This window comes from Callorhinus ursinus, unplaced genomic scaffold (genome assembly GCF_003265705.2).
Source record: "Callorhinus ursinus isolate GAN/ISIS: 27379988/994484 unplaced genomic scaffold, GSC_fseal_2.0 scaffold13, whole genome shotgun sequence".
NCBI classification, from domain to species: Eukaryota; Metazoa; Chordata; class Mammalia; order Carnivora; family Otariidae; genus Callorhinus; species Callorhinus ursinus.
The window spans coordinates 28414735-28439582 of NW_027397075.1; the positions used below are offsets into that span (position 1 = coordinate 28414735).

The 24848-nt window shown below is 39.2% G+C and overlaps 2 protein-coding genes across 11 annotated transcripts in view; one reads left to right on the forward strand and one right to left on the reverse strand.

Annotated features, from left to right (window-relative positions):
• Positions 1-20293, forward strand: part of FIRRM (FIGNL1 interacting regulator of recombination and mitosis) — a 44539-nt gene extending 24246 nt beyond the window's left edge. For 2 of the 3 annotated variants that reach the window (XM_025878071.2, XM_073899989.1), the window contains 12 exons: positions 747-933; positions 1824-1906; positions 2258-2309; positions 3592-3681; positions 9013-9198; positions 11747-11869; positions 12938-13033; positions 14687-14800; positions 16537-16641; positions 17313-17393; positions 18405-18524; positions 19690-20293. In XM_025878071.2, the coding sequence (XP_025733856.1) occupies positions 747-933; positions 1824-1906; positions 2258-2309; positions 3592-3681; positions 9013-9198; positions 11747-11869; positions 12938-13033; positions 14687-14800; positions 16537-16641; positions 17313-17393; positions 18405-18524; positions 19690-19878 (1426 nt within the window). In that variant the 3' untranslated portion in view covers positions 19879-20293. The remainder of the gene's footprint in view (positions 1-746; positions 934-1823; positions 1907-2257; positions 2310-3591; positions 3682-9012; positions 9199-11746; positions 11870-12937; positions 13034-14686; positions 14801-16536; positions 16642-17312; positions 17394-18404; positions 18525-19689) is intronic. The other variant, XM_073899988.1, reaches the window with a different exon arrangement.
• Positions 20294-20561: 268 nt separating this feature from the next.
• The window catches only part of SCYL3 (SCY1 like pseudokinase 3), a 47972-nt gene continuing 43685 nt past the window's right edge, over positions 20562-24848 (reverse strand). For 7 of the 8 annotated variants that reach the window (XM_025878077.2, XM_073899994.1, XM_073899992.1 and 4 more), the window contains 3 exons: positions 22779-22937; positions 21201-21898; positions 20562-20674 (listed from right to left, as the gene is read on the reverse strand). In XM_025878077.2, the coding sequence (XP_025733862.1) occupies positions 20615-20674; positions 21201-21898; positions 22779-22937 (917 nt within the window). In that variant the 3' untranslated portion in view covers positions 20562-20614. The remainder of the gene's footprint in view (positions 20675-21200; positions 21899-22778; positions 22938-24848) is intronic. The other variant, XM_025878073.2, reaches the window with a different exon arrangement.

Genomic DNA, 24848 nt, shown 5'->3' on the forward strand with positions numbered 1-24848 from the left:
TACCAGTCTGCAGCACCTACTGCATGCGTGATTGCTGGGCTGTAGCATTCACCCTTTACTTGAGCGCCTTCTGTGTGCGATAGGAGGTCATCTCCTGGAGCCCAGCCGTGAGCTCCTGCCCCACCCTGCTCAGACATGCAAGCCCAATGCCAGCCGGCCCAGCTCTGCGCTCCAAGTCCGTCCCTCTGCCACTGCTGTCCAGTGTTGCTCCTCGTCCTGTCACTTGTGTGCTCGTTTTCTGCACACACGCCTCACTTTGGTCAGACTGGCTGTTCACACCTGCCTTCTTCTCATGCTTTGTCATCTTTGCCTGTTTATATTTTGCCGATTTCTAATTCGTTATTTAAATTCTCTATGAAGATTTCTTAAACGATTTTAATCTTAAAGTGACCCCTCTCTATCTGACTTACACCTATTTTCTATTTTCTGTATAATACCCAATATATATTTAAATTTCAGGTTCCTTTGTGAATTTTGTCTTTGTGTAGTTCAGTACTATGATAAACACTTGGTAAATGATAAAAAAAAAAGGTACAGGAAAATTCTCCTTGAAGAATTTCTCTTAACAGTGACTATATTTTATTTTTATGGTTATATATTCACACATATTGGAAACTGTCGTTGATATATACCTCTTGAGACATTTTGCTTTGGGAAAATAACCCTCCATATGCCATATTATTATTATACCTTCTAAATGTTAAGTGTGAACAATGTTGGGTTCAGTGTTCTCCATTTCCCTGCAGGGTATCTCTATTCAAAGCCGTTTTCTGCAGTTTTGAGCAGTGTGCTGGTGAACTCTCTCTGCCTATTCATTTACAAGGAGTAAAGAGTAAAGGGCAAGTGGAAGTTGCTGTCACCTTGTATCAGCATATTTGTGTTCATCTGTGTACTTTTATCGCTTCCTTTCATCCCTCATTGTTCCCTGAACTGGTAAGTTTGTTACCTGCTTGGCTAAACTGAGGTTACCCCTATGCTTTCTTTTCATTGAAAAAAAAAATTTTTTTTAAAGATTTTATTTATTTATTTGACAAGAGAGACAGAGCGAGAGAGGGAACACAAGCGGGGGGAGTGGGAGACAGAGAAGCAGGCTTCCCGCTGAGTGGGGAGCCTGATGTGGGGCTTGATCCAAATTTTGATTTATATACAGAAGAAAGAATAGTTAATGTGTATTCTTTTTGAATGTCATTCTCTCAGTTTGCACATTTTACCTTTTAATTCAGTTATATCTTAAGAAATGGTAATCCTAGAGTCTTGTAGTACTCAGATGTAATGGCTAGCTAAAACATTTGAGAAAGCATTTTGGGTGGCAAGATATGGAAAGATAGAGTGAAAAGAGGAAAAGTGTTAGGATTTTACCTGATTCAATTTCATAAAAAGGAGAAGTAAACAGTAGATTGTAGCACCAAATCTCCTATAGATCTTAAGCATAATGTTGATTTTTTTAAATGGAATTAAAGTAGAAAAGATGTTGAGAAAATTGTAGGGAAAAAATTCTTAGAATTTACATAAGGATCAATATCCTTTAAGATATTTTACAGTGGTTAAGATCTAGCACTAGAATCTTTGTGGATCCTAATGATTGAGCTACCACATTTAAAATCACTTGAATCTCCATAGCCCAGCACAATGCTTAATATATAGTAGGTGCTCAGTAAATGTGGAGGAAATGGTGTTACAGGCTCTTTCAGATACTCTTTCAGAAAGTTGAGCCTTCCCACTGAGGATCTGTTATTACTTGGATTGTGATGGTATTTTGTTGTTTTATTTTGAGAAATGTAAAATTAATAATAATGTATCATGAACTTTCTGTTTTTCATTAGGATGTTGCTCTGTTGAATGCTGTGCTTAGTGCTAATATGATCACCTCTTTGTTAGCTATGGATGCATGGTGCTTCCTTTCCCGGTACAATGTACTTTTTTTGGTTTTTGGATTGATTTATAGTAATAACTGATAGTAAATGATGTTATACTTGTAAGTTTATAGAAAAATTCTGTCTTGATAATCCTTTAGTAGCTCCCCAAAATGGTTTGATTTCGTATCATAGCACTAAATCAAGAACCAGGCTCCCTCTTTCTTTCTCTGGTTCAAATCAATAGGTAACTGTTGCTTAGGTAGTTTTGTATATTGTGGTATTCCTTGGCCATGGAGAAATTACAGCTTAGAATATTTAGTGCTTTTTGGAAGCTCATCTCCTTGCTTTTCTGAACACTTGTAAAAATTATTTCGGAGAGATAATCTTCTTTTATATCACAGATATGGGACTGCTGAACTCTGTGCACACCATGTCACCGTAGTGGCTCATCTGGTGAGTACAATTACGAGGTCTAAAACACTCACTGTTCAAGCAGTTCCTTTAGGGATATGATGATCTTGAAGAATGTGAATATAAAAAGGGGAGATAGTAGGTAGCTAAATTCTTTTGACAATTTCTTTGCTGTGTCTTAATGCTGATGCTATAGAGAGAGATGTGCCAGAAACTGTCAAACTGGGGAAATTGTTTCATACTGTTGAAATCTTACAGAGTTCTATTAATTGTTCTAGATAAGAAAGATTGGGTTAATAGAGAGTAAATTTAAAATTGAATGCAAAGTAGAAAATAAGAAGAGAGTTGTAATATTGATTACTGAGTTGTTTTTTCTTTCTTTCTCTGTTTAAAGTGACTTAGACAAGCTGCCTCTTGATTTTGTTGTCTCAGAATGATTTGAGAGGGACTAAATGTGACAGTGATTGATGCCTTTGGGGAAAGAAGTCATGCTTATGAATGGCTACAAAGAGAAAATGATTTAGTGATGATTTATTTTAATCTTTTCAATGTTGACCTTTCTTTGCTTTTAAATTCTGAGATGTTTGGTATATTCCATACGATATGGTCATGTTGTTGTTTTCGGTTTTTTTGTCCCTGGCCTTTGATAAAGATCTCATGTGGGTCCATGTGTCTTTCGTTTCTGAGTAGCTATTATGTCATACATTTCTTAGTTTGCTGTTTAAAGACGTTAATGACTAAAGCCAAGGAAGTGCGTAATAACCTCACAGCCGGCACGTAGTCTCCATGGCTAATCGTCTAGAGCACGTACCCACTTCTGAATCCTTAACATGTCTTGCACAAGACAGATCCAAAGTAATTTTTATGTTAGATTATCTTCTTCAAATAAAAGCATTCGTTTAATTAAGTAAAAGCTTTCCTTGTGTATTATGGTAGGAATTGATCTCCAGAAAATTGAGCTTATTAAATCTTTAATGGAGCTAATATCTAAAGTTATATCCACTTTTGCAATATTGTACTTAGATCTTCAAAAAATTCCATGAATTGTCTTTCAGTAGGAAGATTAACATATCGAGTTATCATCCAAATGGTAATTAAAAATAGAAATTCCAGAGGGTTGTTTATAAATACAATGTCAGAATTGCTTTCTCATTATAAAAGTAATCTAGGTTAATGAAAGATAAGTTAAAGAAAAGCTCTAAATTAAAAAATCTAAATTACTTATAATCTTATGTCCCAGAAAGAGCTGCTGTTTATTTTAGCATATAAAAGCTTGTAAAAGCCATGATTTTAAATCAGTCTCTCCTCTCCTGTCTTTTCCCAGATAAAATCTTGCCCTGGAGAATGTTATCAGCTCACCAACCTATCAATACTATTGAGGCGACTCTTCTTCTTCATGGCCCCGCCCCAACAGGCAAGGATATCATCTCAGTCACTGTCTTTGAGCAGCTGCTGAGAAATGGATTCAGACTCTTTGAAGGCTTCCCACTGCCCCATTTATTCTGCATTTAAATGTTGATATGATCTGACCATAAATTTTTGACTTACTGATTGCTTTGCTTATTGCTTTTAGATAGGTTTAGATTTTGATGTTAAAGAAAAACCAGAGCCATATAGTAGTTAAGGTGATAAAAGTGGGTTTTATTCTGGGGATTGTTGCTGTAGGGGAAAGGAGGCCTCAGTGTAGAACTGGGCTCAAGTCTGAATATAGCATAGCCTAGTAGGGACTCACAATGAAGGAGCAAGGTGTAGGTCAGTGGATGAAAATTACTAAGAGGAAAATGTCAGGGGTAAGGAGGTGATTTTTGCTAAACTGACAAGATTCTTGCTGAACACAGACCAAGGTGACCAAATACCAAGACAGAGGGGTGCTTTCTAGATTGACTCAGCAAGCAGAATTCTTGCTAAAACTGCATGATGCAGGCCCAAGGATGGACACAATCCCATGCAGAACACTAGTTGAGAAGAGGCTTTGGAAGAAGAGCCTGACTAAAGTTTGGTCATTGGAGAGTCTTTGTCACTCTCTTTGCTGCAAGTTACAGTCATTGTCTTCCTGAACTGTATCTCTCCCCTTGTTTCTCAATACCTTTAAGATACTTGACATGAGGGCGCCTGGGTGGCTCAGTTGGTTAAGCGACTGCCTTCGGCTCAGGTCATGATCCTGGAGTCCCGGGATCGAGTCCCACGTCGGGCTTCCTGCTCAGCAGGGAGTCTGCTTCTCCCTCTGACCCTCTTCCCTCTTGTGCTCTCTATCTCTCATTCTCTCTCTCTCTCAGATAAATAAATAAAATCTTTAAAAAAAAAAAAAAAAAAGATACTTGACATGAGAAGGTTCTATATGCCCTGCCCCTTTTAACTTATTTTGAAGAGCTAGGATGTTATTTATGTACGCCCTTAATGATGTCTCTTATTTTTTCCAGTAAATAAGTTGAACTTTTTGGGGAAAATTGAAAGTATGTTGAGCCTCATTAGTTGTTTGCTATTGTGAGGAAAACAAGCTTTGCCCTGATAAAGGAGATTCTGGTCACAGAAACCTCTGTAGCCCAGTGTAGCCCTTGGGTTGGTCACTTGGCAGCTGCTTTAGGAGCTTTTTAAAAAATACAGGTTCCTGGACCTTTACCTGTGAGTAGAGTAGCTATAGCATGGTGGCTGGCAGAGGGGCCCAGTCATTTTCCTTTGGTCTTATTGTTAAATTCCTACGTGATTCTGACATGGATGCAAGCTTGGGAACCACTAGGTTAGTGAAGGGGGTTTGAATCCTCTGGTTTGAATCCTGTCATACTGTGATGTCAGAAAAGTTTCTGAACCTGTTCCCTGTCTACAGAGTGACAGATGTGTGTTAACTATTTTGAAAACTTTTGTAAGGACTTAGAGGTAATATATGCAAAATACGTAGCATAGAGCCATGCTTAGAAGGGTGCTCAGTAAATATTGGGAGTTCTTTCTTTCTTTTATTTTTATTTATTTATTTGAGAGCCAAGTGTGCAGAGGGGGAGGAGGGGCAGAGGGAGAGAGAGAATCTCAAGCAGGCTCCATGCCCAGTGCAGAGTCTGACACGGGGCTAATCTCACAACCCTGAGATCATGTCCTGAGCTGAAATCAAGAGTCGGTCGATTAACCGACTGAGCCACCCAGGAGCCCTGGGAATTATTTCTGAAGAGAGTGCCTCAAGTCCATGTCTGCTTTTCTGCTCGAGAGAGGTTGGCCAGGCACGAGAGGAACCATCCCAGCCTCCCAGCCCTCTTCCTTGCAATTGGTTCCGATGCTGAAAGCACACCAGACCAACCTACCAGCCCTCTAGAAAATATGTAAGGGTTGTTGTTCTCCCCTCCAAAACTCCGGAGGAGTTGTCTGCTCTGTGTTCCTTCAAATTTTAGCAACTTTCTCCTCTCAAAGTTCTTGCCCCTGGTTCCTGGTACACTGGCCTTCATAGAGGCCCTGTTAACTTAGAGGCCCTTCCTAAAGAAGTGGGATCGGGAGGGAAAGTGTCTTTTTAACCTGTTTTCTTATTTATTAAATGAGAATAAAATTATCCTTTTCCCAGTGTTGTTGTAAAATTTTAACTTTTAGAATAATACAACTCAGAATGAATGACCTCTAAGTGAAATCTGGAAACTTTGTTATAAATAAACTCTAGTTTATGTTTAGGGATCTCTTAGATACTCCTCAGTTTTCTGAGTTTTTCCAAATAATTGAGGCTATCAGATATGTAAGTTATAGAATTTTGAGGGGTGTTCTTTAATTTTTTCTTCAGTTAATCAAATACTGATTTCCTGGTCAAGTTACTGTGCTAAAATTTAAAGGGACATACCTAAATTTGAATTCTTGTTTGGGAGTCCTTGGGTGTTAGTTTATCCTAAAACTGAGATACTAACCTTCCTTAGATGGCAGGGCTGAGACTTGGGGAGACCTGGAATGTAAGCTGCTCAAAAGGAGCACTGCACAAGTGTTCATTCTTCTGCTAGGCTCTGCTCTTTCTCCTTTTTCCTGAAGACATGATCCCTCCTCTTGAAGGGAGGGAACGGACCTTTGTTGAGACAATAGTATGGACTGGGCTGTGTTCTAGGCACTTCAGTTCTTGGAATTCCTATGTCAGCCTTGTGGGGTACGTGGCTTATGTTCATCTACAGATGAAGAAACAGCAGCTTACGTCAGTAAAAGAAAATCTCCAAACTCACCGTGATAATGGCTGTCCTGGGATCCAAACCAGATCTCTCTTAGTCCAGAAGCTGCAGTTCCCACTGCCCCAGTGTCGCCTTCAGCTGTTTTGGGGGCCTCCTCTGTTTGAGGGGTATTGGCTCTGCCTCCTTATCCCTTTGAACCGTATGAAATCTGCTTTTCTTCTTTAGATGTATAAAGCTCGCTCATTCATTTTTAATAGCGTTTTGTTGTTTAAAATAAAAAACTTGGAAACCACTGTACTATATCATGATACCAGAAAGAACATATATTGTAGTAGAAATTATAAAATTATAAACGTGCTCATAGTGAAAGGTGGTACGTAATGAGCACCCAGACTGGCTCAGATCAGGTTGTGTTGGGTGTTCATAGCTTAGAAGATCATTTCTGGGGAGCTGCAGGGTGGGAACAGGTAGGAACAGGGGAAGCTGTTGGAGATAGAGGCATTTGCGATGCAGGCTATAGGTTGGGGGGAGGTGGAGGGGAGGCTGGGGCAGGAGTGTGGGGAGAGAGCATGGGCTGGGGCAAAGGAGAGGCAAGTGGCAAAGCTGGAAATAATTATTCGTTTGCACACAAGATGGTATCTTTTTTTAAAAAGGGAAACAAAAACCCAGATTTTTATATCAGTGATGCAGCATTAATATAAATGAAAATAGTTAATCCCAGTACAGTGATGTTTTAATTTACCAAAGTGTGGTAATAATTTGGAAATGCCAGGGAATAGGGAGATTAAAATGTGTTTCTGTTTCAATATAGAGAGTAGTTATTGATATTCTATTATTTCTTTAGTGTGTAACTATTGGTAATATTTCTGTTTTTAGAAACGAAAGTACAGGGTTACCTAAGAGGAAAGGATTTAATATACCTGGTTTAAGTACACTGATAGTTGTGCTACCATTTTTATGTAAAGTAAAAAGTACTGTAATAATTTGCTTTTTAAGCCCACTGTTGTATTTTTCCTCTCTTCTCAATTTAAAGGAGAAAAATCCTAATTCTCTTCAGATTATTCACTTATTCTTCACTCCTTATGAACTGTTATTAGCACTGGCCGTTTTATTTTTTAATTTATTTTTTAATTTTTTTAAGATTTTATTTATTTATTTGACAGAGAGATAGAGAGCACAAGTAGTCAGAGAGGCAGGCGGTGGGAGAGGGAGAAGCAGGCTTCCTGCGGAGCAGGGAGCCCGACGCGGGGCTCGATCCCAGGACCCCGGGATCATGACCTGAGCCGAACGCAGCCGCCTAAACGATTGAGCCACCCAGGTGCCCCAGCACTGGCCGTTTTAAATATTTAAAATTGTGTTGAGACCAGGGTTTTCAAACTCAGAATAGTAAGTAGATCACTCTTTCTACATAAATTTGTGAACGCCTACCCTTTTATGTTGTCCAGGGCATAATTATTTATAATTTCTATTTTGGAGAAGGAACTAGTTCATTCACTCATTGGATTTTATTATAAAGAAAGGTCATGTTCAACTGATGTTTATCAATTGGAACAATTCTCTTGGCTTTCCTGAAGCAGTTTGGTTTCCTGAATAAAGCTGCTTATTATAATAGACACATAGCTCATCAACGGATCCATTTTTCTGGCTCTAACAGCTATTCCAGTAGATAGCCACACAATTTCTCCCTTGTTTTGACAGCTAAATATTTTCTGCTAACAAAATTCGAATATAAATGTAGTATATAAAACGTAGGAAGGTTTCTTTGTCAAATTTAATACAGTGGGATTTTTCTTAACATAGGAATTTTTTATTCATCAAGTGGATTTGGGATATTGTAATCTGAATTCTTCTACTTAAAAATTACATTACTATACTTCCTAAATTATACTTAATTCAGTAAGTACACTATTATTTTTTCTGTTTTTCCACTGGAAACTGACATTTTCACTGGTTTTTTTTTTTTTTTTAGAACTTTTGTGTTTTGTTTTTAGTCCGTCTGCTGATGCCTCATTTTAACAAAACAGTGCTGTTTTTCTGTTAACTTGGCAAAAGCTTTGAATTATTTCAGTGGTAGAATGGATTTGCCAGCCACACTGTTCTGGGCTGGTGGCTTAGATTTGTGACACCAGTTCTGTGTGTTGTCTGAGCAGAGCCAGCTAGCCCAGTTTAAAATCGAACCGATGACCTTTGCTTTTTTCTTTAGGTCCTCTGTTCTAGTCAGCTGAGATAACAGCCGCCAGGGCGAGCCGAATGAGTCTTTTGGCATATTTTGGAATATTACTTTGGACTTAACTGAATAAGGTCACAAGCACACTAGTTCTTAGGAACATAATAGGAGCAGGATAAAATAGCTGATTGACTAATAATGAAATGCATTATTTTTAACATTTCTCAGAGTTTTCATATTTCGTTCTACTTAAACTGTGTTTTTCATTTTGCAAACAAATGCAACAGCAGCAAAAATAATGATGCATGTTCCTTTGAGTTACATTGGTCTGGTACTTGTGATATTATTACTCAGTTAAAAACTTTTTAAAAATATAAAACATGGAAGCTAATACTTAGCTATTGTGCATCCATTCATCAGATTGTCTTATGTTACTCTTCTTCAATTATTTCAGGTGGAATTTATCCAGAAATTTTCCCCAAAAGCAGCAGAAAATCTGCCTCTCTGGCAGTATATTTCCCTCCAGGCATTACCCGCCGAGCTCAGGAAACAAGCTGCACATGAGGTCACCAGAGCTGGGATTGCACGGTGTCAGGAATGGCTAAGCAGTAGTCGGACTTTGGGAGAACTTGAATCTCTGGTAAAATAAGAGTTTTAATGGATTTGATCCATTTAGCAGCTATTTACTGAGCACTGCTCAACGTACTAGTGATGGGCTGTTAATAAGATGCATGCGGTCTCTGCCCGCAGGTTAGAAACTAGCAGGATTTTCAGATTTCTACATTGTAAAGGGGTCTGTGAGAAACTTACCATTATCTTGACTGATGTAAATTAAATTATATTGGGGGCAGGGAGACCGTAGTTCAAGACATACTGGACCATGGGCGCCTGGGTGGCTCAGTTGGTTAGGTGACTGCCTTCGGCTCAGGTCGTGGTCCTGGAGTCCCGGGATCGAGTCCCACATCGGGCTTCCGGCTCGGCAGGGAGTCTGCTTCTCCCTCTGACCCTCTTCCCTCTCATGCTTTCTATCTCTCATTCTCTCTCTCTCTGAAATAAATAAAATCTTTAAAAATAAATAAATAAATAAATAAATAAATAAATAAATAAATAAATAACAACCTTATCTTTAAAAACAAAAAAAGACATACTGGACCAAGATGAAACCTATTATGAAATATTTTATTTGTAGTATTTTTGCTGACACATCATTAGATTAGGCAGATATGATTTTTTTCTTTTTTTTAAGATTTTATTTATTTCACATGGTGTGGGTGGAGAGCAAGCACAGGCAGGGGAAACAGCAGGCAGAGGGAGAAGCAGGCTCCCCACTGAGCAAGGAACCCTATGTGGGGCTTGATCCCAGCACCCTGATCATGACCTGAGCCAAAGGCTTGCTTGCTTAACCAACTGAGCCACCCAGGCGCCCCAGACATGATTCTTCTGTTCGATACATATATTCTTCTATTCGACAAAACACACCCCCCATTTTACACACATCTATTCTGAGCCTTTATGTAGCTTTCCATTTAGAATACTCCCTCTTAAAATAATGAAATATAAAAGAAATTCATCTGTGAGAAGTAAAAAACACATGGTTTTTTAAAATTGAAAAAATTGACTGTAGTACATGTGGTTGAATTTTCCAGTTTAGTTTCATTTCCTCCTTTGTTGGTTCATTCATTCATCCAACAAACATGTTTTTTGAGTGCACTTATATGCCAAGCGCTGTTCCAGCCATCGGGGAACGAAACAAAAATTCCTGTTCTCATGAGTTTGCATTGTAGCTCAGCTGTGGACGGTAAAATAAGTAATAAATACATATGTAAGTATGTTATATCAGTTTGTGGTAAGTGGAGAAAAACAGGGATGGGGACAGGGCATTCAAAGTGTTAGGCGCCTATTTGCAATTTTAAACTAGGAGGTCGGGTTTTCTCAAGGCTTATTATCTCCACACTGGGTGTAAATGTTCTGATACTTTGTTATATAATGGCACGTGATGATAATTATCAAGATAATTTAAAACATAGACATATCCCAAAGGAAATACAAGTTTTTATGTGCATTTATTTTGAGAAAACTATTATACCACCTAGTTAGGAGTAGGTTAAATTGTTCAGGTTTTACATTTATTGTGCACTGATTTTTTTTTTTTTCAAAGATTTTATTTATTTACTTGAGAGAGAGAGAATGAGAGATAGAGAGCACGAGAGGGAAGAGGGTCAGAGGGAGAAGCAGACTCCCTGCTGAGCAGGGAGCCCGATGTGGGACTCGATCCCGGGACTCCAGGATCATGACCTGAGCCGAAGGCAGTCGCTTAACCAACTGAGCCACCCAGGCACCCGTGCACTGATTTTTGTAGTTGAAGATAAAAAATCTTTAGTATTAGGTAAAATAATGCACCTGTTTTCTAAAATTGAATATCTTTGCCCTGACCAAAACTTTAGTTCCAACAGGTCATTTTACATGCTTATTTGTAGGAGGAAATGGGTACATCTTAATATAAAAAGCTGTATGGTAATCACGGAAACTTAAGTGTTGTTGTTGAAGTATAATGGATTAATCAGGCATTGTTACTAATTACATTCCCACACGTGGCCTTCACTTTACTCCCATTGTCCCCCAACCACCCTCACTCCTGGCCAGAGAGACATTCGATATGTAAAAGAGAGCGAATCTAGAAAAGGTGGTTTTTAGTTTCAAATTCTAGATAAGTGTACTTCTCAGGTTTTTATTTCCTTATTGAATGCAGTGTTGCTGAGGAATTTTAAAGACCGATTATAAAACAACAGCAAAATAAAAATCTAATAATGTTAAAAGATTGCTAGGTGCATAATGTGAAAAACAATAGAATTTTTAGTTGATGAACATTATAAATTAGCTTGATCATACTGACAGTCTGTATCAAACCTATTTATTAAAATGCAGTGCTGTTTCCATTTTAATACTAAATTTTAACCTAAAAGGAAAAAATGTTTATTTAGAAAATGAAGCAAATGTTTCTGTATATAAGGAAAATTAGTTCTAATAAAATAATTTGTATTAAAGTAGCTGAAAAAGATGGCTTTGGGTCTCAGAATATAAATCCGACATGAGTTTTTATGAAGAGTTATAAGTAACTCCTAACCTCTGGGGCCTCAGCTCCTTCAGTTGGGATCTAACCTCAGACTCTTCCGTCTCTCCCCCATTAGAACACACTGCTCTCTGCCTTGCTTGCTGTGTGTAATTGTGCCAGTGAAGCTCTGGATATTGTACAGAAAACCACAATTATGGAAATTGGGAGTCAGCTTTGGGCTTTGTTAAACACTAAACTGGTAAGGAAAGCAACTGAAGAACAAATAAAACATTGAAAAAAGAGACTAGTACCGAAATTTCCCCTGTAGAGTAAAATGTATGTAATTTCTTTAGGTGCTTGGTAGAACTTGTGGTTAGAACTTAAAATACCTATTTGTACTCTTCCAGCCAGTTCTTTTTGAGTGTGATAGAACCAGAACCTAGTAGAGTGACAATGATAGTTCAGTTAACTATTTTCATGACCATTTGGACCCTATTTAAAAAAACCAAACTTCTTCCCCTATGGTTTCTCTCCTCTTTTGGGCTAGTATGGCCTGTTTCTGGGATTCCGCGGTCTTCCATACCGTCCTTTGGGCAGTGGAGAATGACTCAGCTTAAAGGTGGCAGGGGCACATGAGTGGCTCTGGCTGGTTCATGTTCCTCTTCCCCAGCAATGGCAGAAGACCAGATGATGATCGGGGTAGAATTAGGATGATATGTGTCCTACAGATTATTGTAGTTTACAAATGACATTTAGTTTAAAAATCTAAATATGACACTTGTTTTCTTTGACTAAGTAGTGCCAGCCACTGGAAGCTGAAGGCAACATTCACATTTTTGGTAAATCATAGAGATGGTTTTGCAGATAATGTTTTATCATTAAAGTTTATGTAGAGTTAAATTTCCCTTCTGCAGTATTGTGACTTCAGTGAGTGCTTTCCCCCAATCCTCACGAATCATTCAGTAAGTATGCATTGAGGATTCTCTGCTGGTGATGTAGCTTATAATATCATGATAGAAACAACAGTTATGGGGAAGAGAAATGGAATTTTAAGAACACTAAGGCACACAAAAGTTTTTCAGTGGCAAACAAAAGTGATTAGATCTCCATCTGTATTAAATTTCCTCATCATGTGATCTTGAGCAAATTATTTAACCTCTCTGCCCCTTTATCTTAATTATTAGTAAAGTGAGTAAAGATCTACTTCATAAAGTTATAAGGTGTATGTGAGGTAATATAAAGGTATATAATAAATGCTCACTAAAAGGTTGCTATTTTCATGTAATTGAAAATTTTCACCAAAATTATTTTGTGTTTCTTATTTAAGGTAACAGGCCAACCTTACGTTCAGCAGACATTTAGTCTTTTACTTCCACTGTTGGGATTTTTCGTTCAAACTCTAGATCCTCATCTGATAAGTCAGGTAAGAACAATAAGCAAGTTAATACTTTGCTGAGGAAATTGTTGAACTAACATGACTTAAAATAGCTTTCTACAAACAGTCCTTTTTAATGATTTGTTGCTCAATTTGCCTGTTACCCCTTTCCTGTTGAATTAAACTTAAATGTCACAGATTTGTTTGTCTTAGGGAGGTCTCATCTCTTTCGCGCTTCCTGTAGAGTGTGGTTAGTATACGGGGCTGTCGATTCAGCCTGTAGCTGTTCTTCCTCTCTCCCTGACACTGAATAGTCAAAACCGTTTTTTCAACTGCTCCAGAACATCTCTGAGGTTAGGAGTCGTAGTTCATGTGTGAACCCGCCTTCAAAACAATTTCAAAGGCATTCCAGCAGCTGTTGGGAGTATGGAATATAACTGATGTGGATTTAAGGATAATCCTCATTGTTTCTTTGAAGAAATAAAATGATTTTGAAGTAAGAGGACTACTGAGTATTCTGGCTGGCCCCCAATTTGCATGGCGGGGACAGGCAGAACAGAGGTCACTGTTTGGGGGGATGCTTTTGATGTTGCCTAGTTATGGCTTGCTTTTGGAGGTTCTAAGCCGGTAGAGTAAAAGGCAAAAGGAAAAGGCACTTCTCTGAAGTGATTGAGAGGCTTTGGGATTAGTCCATACTGGGCAGAACTGACCCCACCAAGCTAGAGCTGGCCTGGCCTAAGCTTAAAGGCACGGTTAGAAATGAACAGTTATGAGTTAAAACTAATTCCTATTTAGGAAGATGATGGAAGAAATAACACCCTGTCATAGGAGCTATAAGCCGGGAAGTGAGACTACTAACGCGTTTAGTAGCTTGGTTAGTGGTTGTGTACAGTTAAGAACTTAGCATTAACAAATACTTTCTAATTAGGTATATTTTTAAATTACTGTATGTGTAACATGAATTACTAAATTATAGAGAATGAGAATGCAGTAAAATAATTGACTCAAACTTTGTAGATTCTGATAGTTCTAGTAATCTTTTTTGAGAAATTAAATATGGATAATTTTGATAGAATTGTGCCTACCTTTAAAAAACCCCAAATAACTAAAGTTCTAAAATTTCAACGTAAGTAAATTTTTAACTTAGGCATTGCTTCTTTTATAGACTTTCTGTGTTCCTTTAAATCAGGGGTTGGCAAACTCTGGCTTCCTGGCTAGATTCTGCCATCCTGTTTATAGGACAAAAGCTAAGGAGGATTTTTACATTTCAAAGGTTTGTAAAATAAAAATTAAAAAATAAAAAAGCAATATGCAGTAGGGAACATATTTCAAAGCCTAAAATATTGACTGACTGGCCCTTCATAGAAAGTTTGCCAATCCTTGCTTTAAATAATGAACTTCCCTCACTAGAATTTAAAATACAAAACAATTTTTAAGGATTTAAAAGAGCACTGGTATATAGTTTCTCAGGAACACATTTTTTTTTCTTTACAGCAGTTGATAGGATGAATGCTGTAATAACTGAGTCCGTCATTTGATCATTTTATTCAAATTCCACGTGTGAAGATTACGCTTTGTAGAGTGTTGATCTGTTCTGGGTTTTGTTGTTTCCCCTCCCCACATACCCATCAGAATCTTACTTATGTCTCAATGAAATATTTGTTTTCATTTATAACTATTCTTTGATCTTTACCACTTTAGGTAGTAACTTTGCAGACCTCACTGCTTAAATTAGAGCCTCCTGACCATGTTTGTTTGGCAGTGCTTGATTTTGTATCTTCTCTAGGAAAATTTTTCATACCTCAAGCTTTCCAGGTAATACTCTTCTTTTGTTCCTGTGTTAACAAAATCCCTGTAAGAATTACTGACTAAAATTTTCAGGCTTTTAATTTCTGGAATTCTGTGGATTGTTGACAGTGAGAGTTGGGGGGAAATGTATTTTGTAAAGAGACGGTGACTTTGTCAAAATAGAACTCATTTTAAGGTGTTTTTTTTTTTTAGAAAAATATATTTGACATACAAATAATTTAGAGTTGGCTGTAGTCTGAGAGTCTCCTTCCAGTTGGGCTTTAGCACACGAAGTCCCTGAGGAAGAAAAACATTTATGTCTTCTAGGAAAGAGTATATATTGAGGAAACTTATCAAAGTTGTTCTCTTGGTTTTATATCCATGAAAGGGAGCTGTTTATTTTTAAGACAGTATTTTTGAAAGTGTTGCAAAATATATATAATTGACAAATGGATATTTACTTATAAAACTGACTGTACAGTCCTGGCAATACACTTCTGAATTTTCAGACACACCTTACAGTGAAAGATCCTCCTCCTAAATTGAATTTTGCCTTTCTTATTACTGTGGTCAAATCCAGCAATTCTAGATAGTTGACATTTTTCTTTTCCACCTCCATGGGAGAGACTATAAAAAGCTCACTGAGGGGCGCCTGAGTAGCGCAGTTGGTTAAGTATCTGACTCTTGGTTTCGGCTCTGGTTGTGATCTCAGGGTCTTGAGATCGAGAGTCTGTGCTCAGCGAGGAGTCTGCTTGACTTTCCCTCTCCCACTCAAGTAAATAAATAAAGACATCTTTAAAAAAAAAAAAAACTCACCAATGAGAACCTTTTATGTAACTGGAGCAAAACCATGATGGATGTTATCTCAGTAGATATTAAAAACTTTGAAATAAAAAACAACTGGCTAGTTTCTAAAGGGCTATTAAAGTTAAATGAAATCATCCTGTTTGTTTTCGTGAAAGAAATGGAGAGGTTGACAGCTTTTCAACTCTGGACAAAAGTATCCAGAGATACTTGCATTTGAGCTGTCTTCTTTTTAGCATAAAATAAATTCCAGAGTACTGTTTAATTCATGCATAACTATGGACCCTGATGGGCCCAGATCCTGTGGAGCAAATTACATATTCCCAGGAGTGAAGTTAAGGCCTGAACAGTTGTGGATTCATCAGCATATAAGAGGCCTCTAAAGCCAGGAGATGGATTGATTTATTCAAGAAAAAATTGCTGAGTTTTTGCTGTCACGTGCTGTTTTAATCACTGGGGATTCATTAATGAACCAAATTAATCAATCCCCACCCTCAGCCTCTGGAAGGCAACGAATAAAAGACACGATATAGCATGTTAGTGTGAGAGCTGTGGAGAGAAATAGGGGGAGAGTGTGCTTGTGGGGGTACAGTTTGAAACGGGTTATGGGCAGTGGCATCCTCACCAAGGTGATCTGTGAGTAAAATCCTGAAGCTGAGGGAGGCAGCCAGGCAGGTATCCCGCACGCAGGGTAAGTAGTGAGATGAGAGGGCATCTGATCCACTGAGGGGGCCGGCAGAGGCCACACTCAGACAGTGGGGCTTTGCAGGCCATCTTAAAGACTTCCGAGTTTTACTCTAATGAAGTGAGAAGCTATTGGAAGCATTTAAGCAAAGGAGTGACATGCCCTAACATGTATTAATATGTGCTCACTGGGACAGAATTAGGGAAACTTGACAACATTAAGAATAGAATACTGAGGTTTTCCTCTATTTAATAAGGTTTGGTTCTCTTTTTAGGACAAAATTCTGCCCAGCCTGTCTTCTATTTTTGCCTCGCTGCTAGCTGACAGGAATTGGATAGTAGAACAACATACCTTGGAGGCGTTTACTCAGTTCGCCGAGGTAATTATAAGACCAGCCTATCACAGTGATTGCCAAAAAGTATTATTTCAGATTTTCCAAAACATTCTGAAAACATTTATTGAGCTTTTAGTCTTAGCCATTAAAGTTTCCCACTGGAGGAGATATTACCAATGCTCTTTTGCAGCATCTAACAATGGAGCATGGAGAAATGAAGGTACTTTCCTAAGGTCCTAGGAGAGTAGGAACAACCAGAACCAGGCATTCAGACCAGGTCTATTCACTTGGACACTGTCTTCCAGACAGTATTTTTGAGTGTGAAATGAATAATGCATTCCATCTCTATCATTTAGGAGTTAGGTTGTTGAACACAGGGACCTGTGAGCTCGGGGCCCGGAGAAGGAAGCCTCCTGGGGGTGCTCCTTTTCTCTCCCCTGGAGCTGTGCAGTCACGCCTTCGGTCATAGGGGCCCGCAGACATTAGGATGACCGGGCAGAAGAATGAAAGCTTCCAGCTCTGTGCTCGTGCAGAACACTGCATGGTCCCAGAGGCTCCCCGAAGGAACTAAGGAGCTGATGGTCTTTTGAGTATCCTCTGACACAGTTTTCTTTTAAAATGCATTTATGATTAAGGTAGCTCTTAAAACTTACGGAGTTGTCTTTGCAAGTTGTTGAGATACATTAAAATCGGTCTCATTTATCTTTTATTAATAGGGAACAAACCATGAAGAGATAGTTCCACAATGTCTCCGTTCTGAAGATACGAAGAACAAAGTTGTATCCTTTCTGGAGAAGGTATTTATTTCTATAAATCAAAATAGCGGCATCACAGATTTTGTCATTGTTTTTTTAAATTGTAGGATTGTAACCAAGTCTGGTATCTTCTTAGCTTAAATTTTTCGTAGTGCTCAGCACCAAGGTGACACATATTGAACAGCTGGGCCCGTAGGACGAGGCACCGCGGTGGGGTGGTTGGAGCCCCTCTGCCCACAGTGTGGACTCTGGTAGCACTGCTCGTTTCTATAGTTAGAACCAAACTATTCCATCATTTGGCTCCCATGTTTGTGCACACCTTGCAACTTATATGGGGGTAGTTTTAGGATATAAGGGCTAATTGCAGCACTAGTAGAACAGTTAAACCACAAATTTAGAAAACCGACAGAAAGAATTATGCTTACTTTTTTTTTATACTATACCCATTATTAAACTGGACTATGTATATACATGTATATGTTACACAGAAGCTGGATTAAGTATGTGTGTGTAACATGTTTTGACAGTTTCTTACCCTACACAATGAAGGTTTGCAGACTATCATTTTTCTCTTGGAAAAACGACAGTTCAACTTACCTGTAGGGAAGGAGAACACTGTACAGTAATTTTATCCAAATTACATGAAGAGGATGCATTTACAGATGAGTCCAATTTCCAAAATTTGCCTAGCTCACAGGCTAAGCCAGAATAGTTTAACACCGGGTGCTTAAACACATGTGCGTGCGCATGCACACGCACACACACACACACACACGCACATATGTATGTGCATGGTCTTTTTTTTTAAGTGGGGGGTAGGGAGGGGCAGAAGGAGAGAGAGAATCTTAAGCAAACTCCACGCCCAGTGCAGAGCCCAGTGCTGTGCTCTGTGTCACGACCCTGAGATCTGACCTGAGCTGAAATCAAGAGTCGGACGCTTAACCGACTGAGCCACCCAAGAGCCCCTGGTCTTCTCATTTTCTGAATATTACATCATTTGCCATCTATTAGAGAATGCTTGGTGTTTACTTGGTTTTTCATGATCTGTGGCAGACTGGGTTTGTAGATGAAACTGCAGCTGCCAGAGTGGAACGTGTGAAACAGGAAAAAGGCATTTTCCGGGAACACTTGGCTAAAGTTGCTGTAGAAGAAGCAAAGTGGTCATCTCTACAGGTATGGACTGCATTTTGGTATGGGTCAGGCTTTTAGGAGAAATTCTCCTCTTCTTACTGATAAAAGTGAAAAAACTAGTATGATTCCTGGCCTCATACTGTCAAAATATAATCAAATAGATCTAGACATGTAAAATCCTCCTGTTCTACAGCAGCTGCTCTTTTAAAAATCACATTTCTTCTTCCTGAAAGGGTATCAACACATAACAGAGGTGGGGCTACAAAAACCCAAGTTTTAAACATGATACTGACTGTACTCTTTCACTATGACTTTCAACTGTTTATAGTAACTTTTAGGAAAGTTACGTATCTGTATCAGTGAAGCTATAAATAGTTTCTGAACCACCGAAGAAAATGAATGAAATCACCTTCCAAAATGTTTCGGTTGATCCCTTGCCTCCTTCATCAAACAAGCCTAAATGATTTCTGGCAATGTCTAGAAATCACATCTGCCTATTAAAAGGCAGAAATCTGATACCACCAAGGATATTCAAAATATTGTTTTGAGCACTGATAGTGTATTTAGAATAGCAATCCCTAAGAGGAACAATATTCTGTTGTTTTATTTACAAGTCTTATATAAAGAAAGTTTATGTTAGTAACTTGTTTTCAAGACATTTAACTTTATAGATTTCAGGCCTAAAAGTTACATAGCATTGCTGTAAATAAGCCCTCAAGAATTTATGACCTTCCTTAGGAAGACCGTGCTTACAAAAGACGTCCTGGTCCTGATCCCCACCCCAGCGCAGTGATGTTAGAAAGCCTGACAATTTATTGAACTGGGTTGAAAAGCATCTGAAAGACCACAGCACTTAACGTTAAAAAGTAAACTGGAACCATTTAGAAAACGCATACCTGGGGCTTTTTTGTCAGGATATTTCCAAAGAATACTCTGGAAATTACTGGACAAGGCAGCATCCCTCTTAGTTTCCTTGGACCCTAATGATAGTAGCACCCTGAATCACTGTGACAAACCAGAAACGCCTTCACATATTTTTCTAGGTGGTACAGGGGTGGTCATTCCCTCCTGCCCTTGTGAGCCAATGACAAAATAAAATTTGCACATAAAACTTTACAGTTTTAGAAATACCAAAAGAAAGTTCTTGATCATCTTGGGAATGGGTATCATGGCATTACTTATCTCCCGTGTTGTTCTCATTTGCCAGCCTTATGCAAAAAGACCCCGTCAGGAGTCCCCCTTGGAAGAAGAGTACAGGTCAGCACTGCAAGCAGCATCAGGGGCCCTGGAGGCAGTTGAGTCCTTACTCCAAGTGTCTCCTGCTCCAGACTGGCTTCTACTGAAAATGGAGATGCTCCAAGAAAGGATTGATGAGCTGAAACGACATGTACTCTAGGGTGGCCCGTGAATGGACTAGACCGTGTTACCACTAGAAAGAACGGGGTATGAGTTTTACCATCCTACACTGTACTTTGTAAATGAATACATTGATGTAACTATGTCTGCATTTTCTAACACATATAAAACAACTTTTGTAAAGTTGAATCTAGTGAAAATAGTCTTTATTGGCTGTTTAGAGAACAGGTAGGTGGTGGAGGAGATTTCTCGTGAAGAACTTTGGTACATGTAATACATGTGGAACAGTCAGAGACTGCCCAGGTACCCACAGGGCCACAGACAGTACAACTGTAAACAAATAAATAAGCTGCCTAAGGAAACCTTAGCAATTTAAAATCATTTATATACTTTACAGCTAAAACTTGTATTTCATAATAAAGCTTACTCTTCTGTTAAAGAAATGGCACAAAATTAAGCTAATCAGCTTGAATTTTTGTATTTATTTTCTTCTGGAATTGTCCTGGAAAAAAGCAGTAAATTCAACCTTTCCATAGCTACTTGCTCTTCACAGAAACTGGCCTGTCAGACGCACATGGGCTCCTCCTCCGCAAAACCAGCGCTGGGGTTCTTCGCTGCCGGGGCACCAGCCAGCACTTGGGGGCTCGAGGTTCAGTTGGCACAGATGCGAAAAACAGATGCTTCTGGGTTTTCTTGTCTGCAGAGCCCACTTTGAGGTATTAGTTTGATTTTTTTTTTTTTTAAAGAAATCCTTTTCCCTAAAGTTATACCCGTTGTCACCAGTTATTATCTTCCCAGTTCAGCTCCCCTTCGTCTCCCCAGCCTTCAGACTCTCCCTGCAGCAAGATAAAGCAAACCAAGGGCAGGCTGCTGAGACAAATCATTTCTGAATTTAAAGGGGCCTAACACTTGCCTTTCGATGCTGGCAGAGATCTCCTCGCGCTAGGTAAAATAACTTACTGCTACAGGAAGCTGAAGAGGAGGAGGATTACTTTGGTTCCAGATTTACAAGACCACAACACTGGAAAATAACTTTTCCAAGGACCATATAAATACAATAAAATCTATCTGATGATACCCTATTCTTGGTTTAACCCCCTTTTAAGTAAAAAGGTTATAATGGTAACTAGTGGCCCATTAAACACTTAAGTCTAAGCATTGCTACTTCTTTCTGGGGAAGGAAAGATATCATTTATAGAAACTGATCATATTCATCTTGTGCTTCACCCATCACTGTAAACAAATGTGTGCATTAGTCTCTTCCCTCACCAGGAAAACAGCAAGTCTGTTATCAACGAGACCTCGCAACCGGTATGTACAAGGGCATCCCTTAAACTAGCAGCACGATTTACTAAGCCTCACCTCAGTCATCTCTGCTGCAGCAAATTTTGAGGAAAACTGCATCACTGGTGAGATGTCATCCTTGTCAGAAACCATCATTTCTGTCCTCAGTTCAGGCAAAATAAGAATAGCAGCTGAAGGCTTAATTTCTGGAATCATATCAGCAAACCAGTCCAACTCTGGATCTTGTACCGGCTTCTTTTTTACTTGAATGGTAAACTCCTCTCCTAAACCAAGTTCTGATGGAGCCTTAAGGTGCCTTTCTTGGGATGACACTTTTGGTGGCTTGGTTTGGTCTGGGTCATCCCCACTTTGTGCAAGATTGGTCTTTTGGGGTAGACTCAATTTCAAAGGTTTGGACTCTTCAGTGAGTGAAACCAAAGTAGGAATAGCCTCCTGTTCCCCTGAGGTACCCCGGCTAACAGCTGAGACTCCACCTCTTGCACTTATTTCAGTATCTAAGCTGCTGGGTTCAAAGTCATCCCACACCACCTCCTCCGTGTTCACGTTAGTGAGTGGGGATGTGGAGGTACGGTAGGCTTCTGTGGGACAAATCTGGATGCTGACAGTTTTGTTTTCAGGCTCCTCAGGCTCACTCCAGTCAGGCCACTCCTCAGACTTTTTAGAACTTGGTGGGAAGTTCTCACTATCTCCCGGGGTATTTTTCACATCTGAGAGCCCATTCATGGGAAATTTAATAGGCTGAGGAAATTGATGACCTGTGGGGATATATACAAAAATTACTCTCATAAAGTGTTAAGAGCAAGCAAAAGGAAAAGGGTAACACAGGTTACTAAACTGTACCTACACAAGAGATATCCCAGCAAAACAGAACAAAGATGTGATATAAGTTATTCAAATACTTTAACTGGAGCATACAGTCCTTCACTAAATATTCAAGCATATTGTTTATTGGCATAATTATCTATACACAAATACAGAAATGTTCTAAGCCAGGCAGTGTTAACCCCAAGAAGTGTTGTGTGCTCAAATAAGTTTGTCTTAACCCAATATACCCTAATTTTACTTTTTAAATTTTACTTATTTATTTTTAGAGGATCTCAAGCAGGCTCCATGGCCAGCACAGAGCCCGACGCAGGGTTTGATCTCTTCTCCTGAGCCCAAATCAGGAGTCAGATGTTTAACTGACTGAGCCACCCAGGTACCCCTAACATACCCTCATTTTAAACAGATTTCCTTAAATGTAGTCACGGCCTTGGAATTTTCTGCAATGTGTCAGGACTCTGCTACTAACATTTCCCCAAACTTACTTAACCACACAACTCTTTTTCATGGCATACCTACTGTCATCTAACAGAACTGTCATCCTCTGATATAATTTGGAAAATGCTACACTAAAGCATCAGAAGTACCAAAGTAATGTCAACCAGCTCTCTTCACCAGTTACGAAGAAATGGAAGGTCTATGCCCTGTCCAGGAAAAGCAGAGGAGACCCCAGCTGACTATAGAGTTATAAGTGATAACAGAAGTCAGCCTCAATACTCCCAAAGTGCCCTTAATTTTCAGAATTTAAAATGCAGGACTCAGGAAAACATTCATCTAAACAGTGGAAAAGCTACATAAATTGAATATTTCTACCTGTCTGTAAAAGAGTATTGTAGCAATCTTGCTGTATGTGCTTCTTGCTGACGGGCATGCTGCCAGAAAAGAAACATTTAGGGAATGTGCCAGAGGAGGGGTTCTCCACGATTGGCGCCATCTGACTCTGCTGGCTACAGACGACATGCGGGGGAGAATCTGAAGATAAATAAAAACTCCCCAAAATAAAAGGGATAGTAAATTGCTTCTTGCTCTATCAGGGTAGGAGAGCAACAGTTACGGGAAATGGGTCTATTTAACACAGATAAAAGGTAAGTTGCAGGGAGAGAGCATCTTCAGATAACTGAAGAAACACACCTGTTACACAGTGGACTGCCAGTCCTCAAGGTGTTTCAGGGCAGACTGAGTGTCTACATGATGTTAAGGGACCCAAAAGGATTCAAGCGTTAGCTGAGGAGTTGATTAGATATAACCTTTAGGATATCTAATTACAAAAGTTAATGGCTTTGAACATTTTGGCAATTTAAAATCATAATTGATTCTACTTTTAAGAATAAAAAGTCTAAGAGTGCAAGCACACCAATGTGAATGTACTTAATGCCACAAACTGTACAGTTAAAAATGGTTAAAATGATAAATTTTATGTTATAGCAGATGTTTAACTCCCAGCTGGGGGGGGGGGAATTGTTTAAAAAAAAAAATGTCTTTAATGGTTTACCAGAAAGCTTATACTCAACAGGTGGCATTGGTCAAAAGGATTCCAGCAAAATTTTTGGCTTAATACTTCCTCTGCCTGGGGTACATCATCACAGGGAGGCCTTGCCTGCCCTGCAAGGCCTGACCTCTGCAAGCCCTGCACCCTCCTGCTTGCTCCTGCCGCCATCCTCCCTGCCGAGGGCCTACCGATGTCTCTTACCCAGTGTCCCCTTCTCCAATGCTCTTCCACACAGACTTATTGAGGTACCCTTTTCATAAGCCTTAGTGTTATCCCATATTAAGTCTGACCATATAGGTAAACTGCAGAAGAACAGAAGGAGAAAAAAAAAGTCCAAGGGTACCCTCCTATATACATGCCCCCTCCCCAGCATTCTCCCACGTCCCTCAGAAGAAGAGCCACTCTTAACTGGGAACTGGGAAATGCAGGCTGCCGCCAGGGCTCAACAGCCATCTTGGATGAAGAGCTTAACTAATTTGGGAAGTCAGTGGGATCAGACCTTATTCTGTCTTACAAAGTCTTTAGGAACATCTATTTTAATAAAAATTTATTTGGTACTCCTGCTTTGGTGCCTTTTGGTTTCTTACTAAGATTATAGGTCAACAGTATATAAAATGTCCAGAAGTAGGAAACTGCATCCAATAAATACAACAGGTATGAGGAGCGGGGTTCTTGCTAACTCAACATGCAAAGCCGCCCTCAGAGATGGACTCCCCAGTCTTATCTCCAAACTGCACATACCACTACTACCATCCCCCCCCCATTCCTCTGGTATGAAATATAAATTCATCTCTCATTTGCTGTTTGGTGTACTCTGCTATGAGAAAAACCAGTCACACACAGACTTCGTTCACTCAAATGTAGTATGAACACAGCCTGGTTGGAGAGGGGGGCGCAGCTTCTGCATCACCCTCTTCAAGCTCCTGACTGACACTGACTTTGTTAGCACCAAGAAGAGTTGGACTCATCAAAACTTCAGGAAGCCAGTGTTGCTTTAAAGATTCTCCTGGCATCAAAATTAGGGAAAAGTCTGATAGTTCTTTTCTACTGTGACTGTTTCTGTGCTATTGAATTCAGCCATGAGAACTGAATCCAAGATCTGTGTTTCCTAACAAGGTCACCATCCTAGTTAGGGTTAAACCAAGGACCAAGGAAGCAATGACTCGGATATAAAATTCTTATTCTTGACTTTTATAGCCTACAAAGACCAGAAATCACTGCTCTGTCCCATGTAACTCCAATGATAACAGACCAGAAATAAGGATTTCTTGAAGTACTTAAGAATCAACAGCTTTTTACCTAAAAGGCCATCAACATCAGAAAAACTTAAATGTCTAGTGTTACAAGTTGCTACAAACTTTTTAGAAGGTGACAGACGGTATCTATTAAAATTT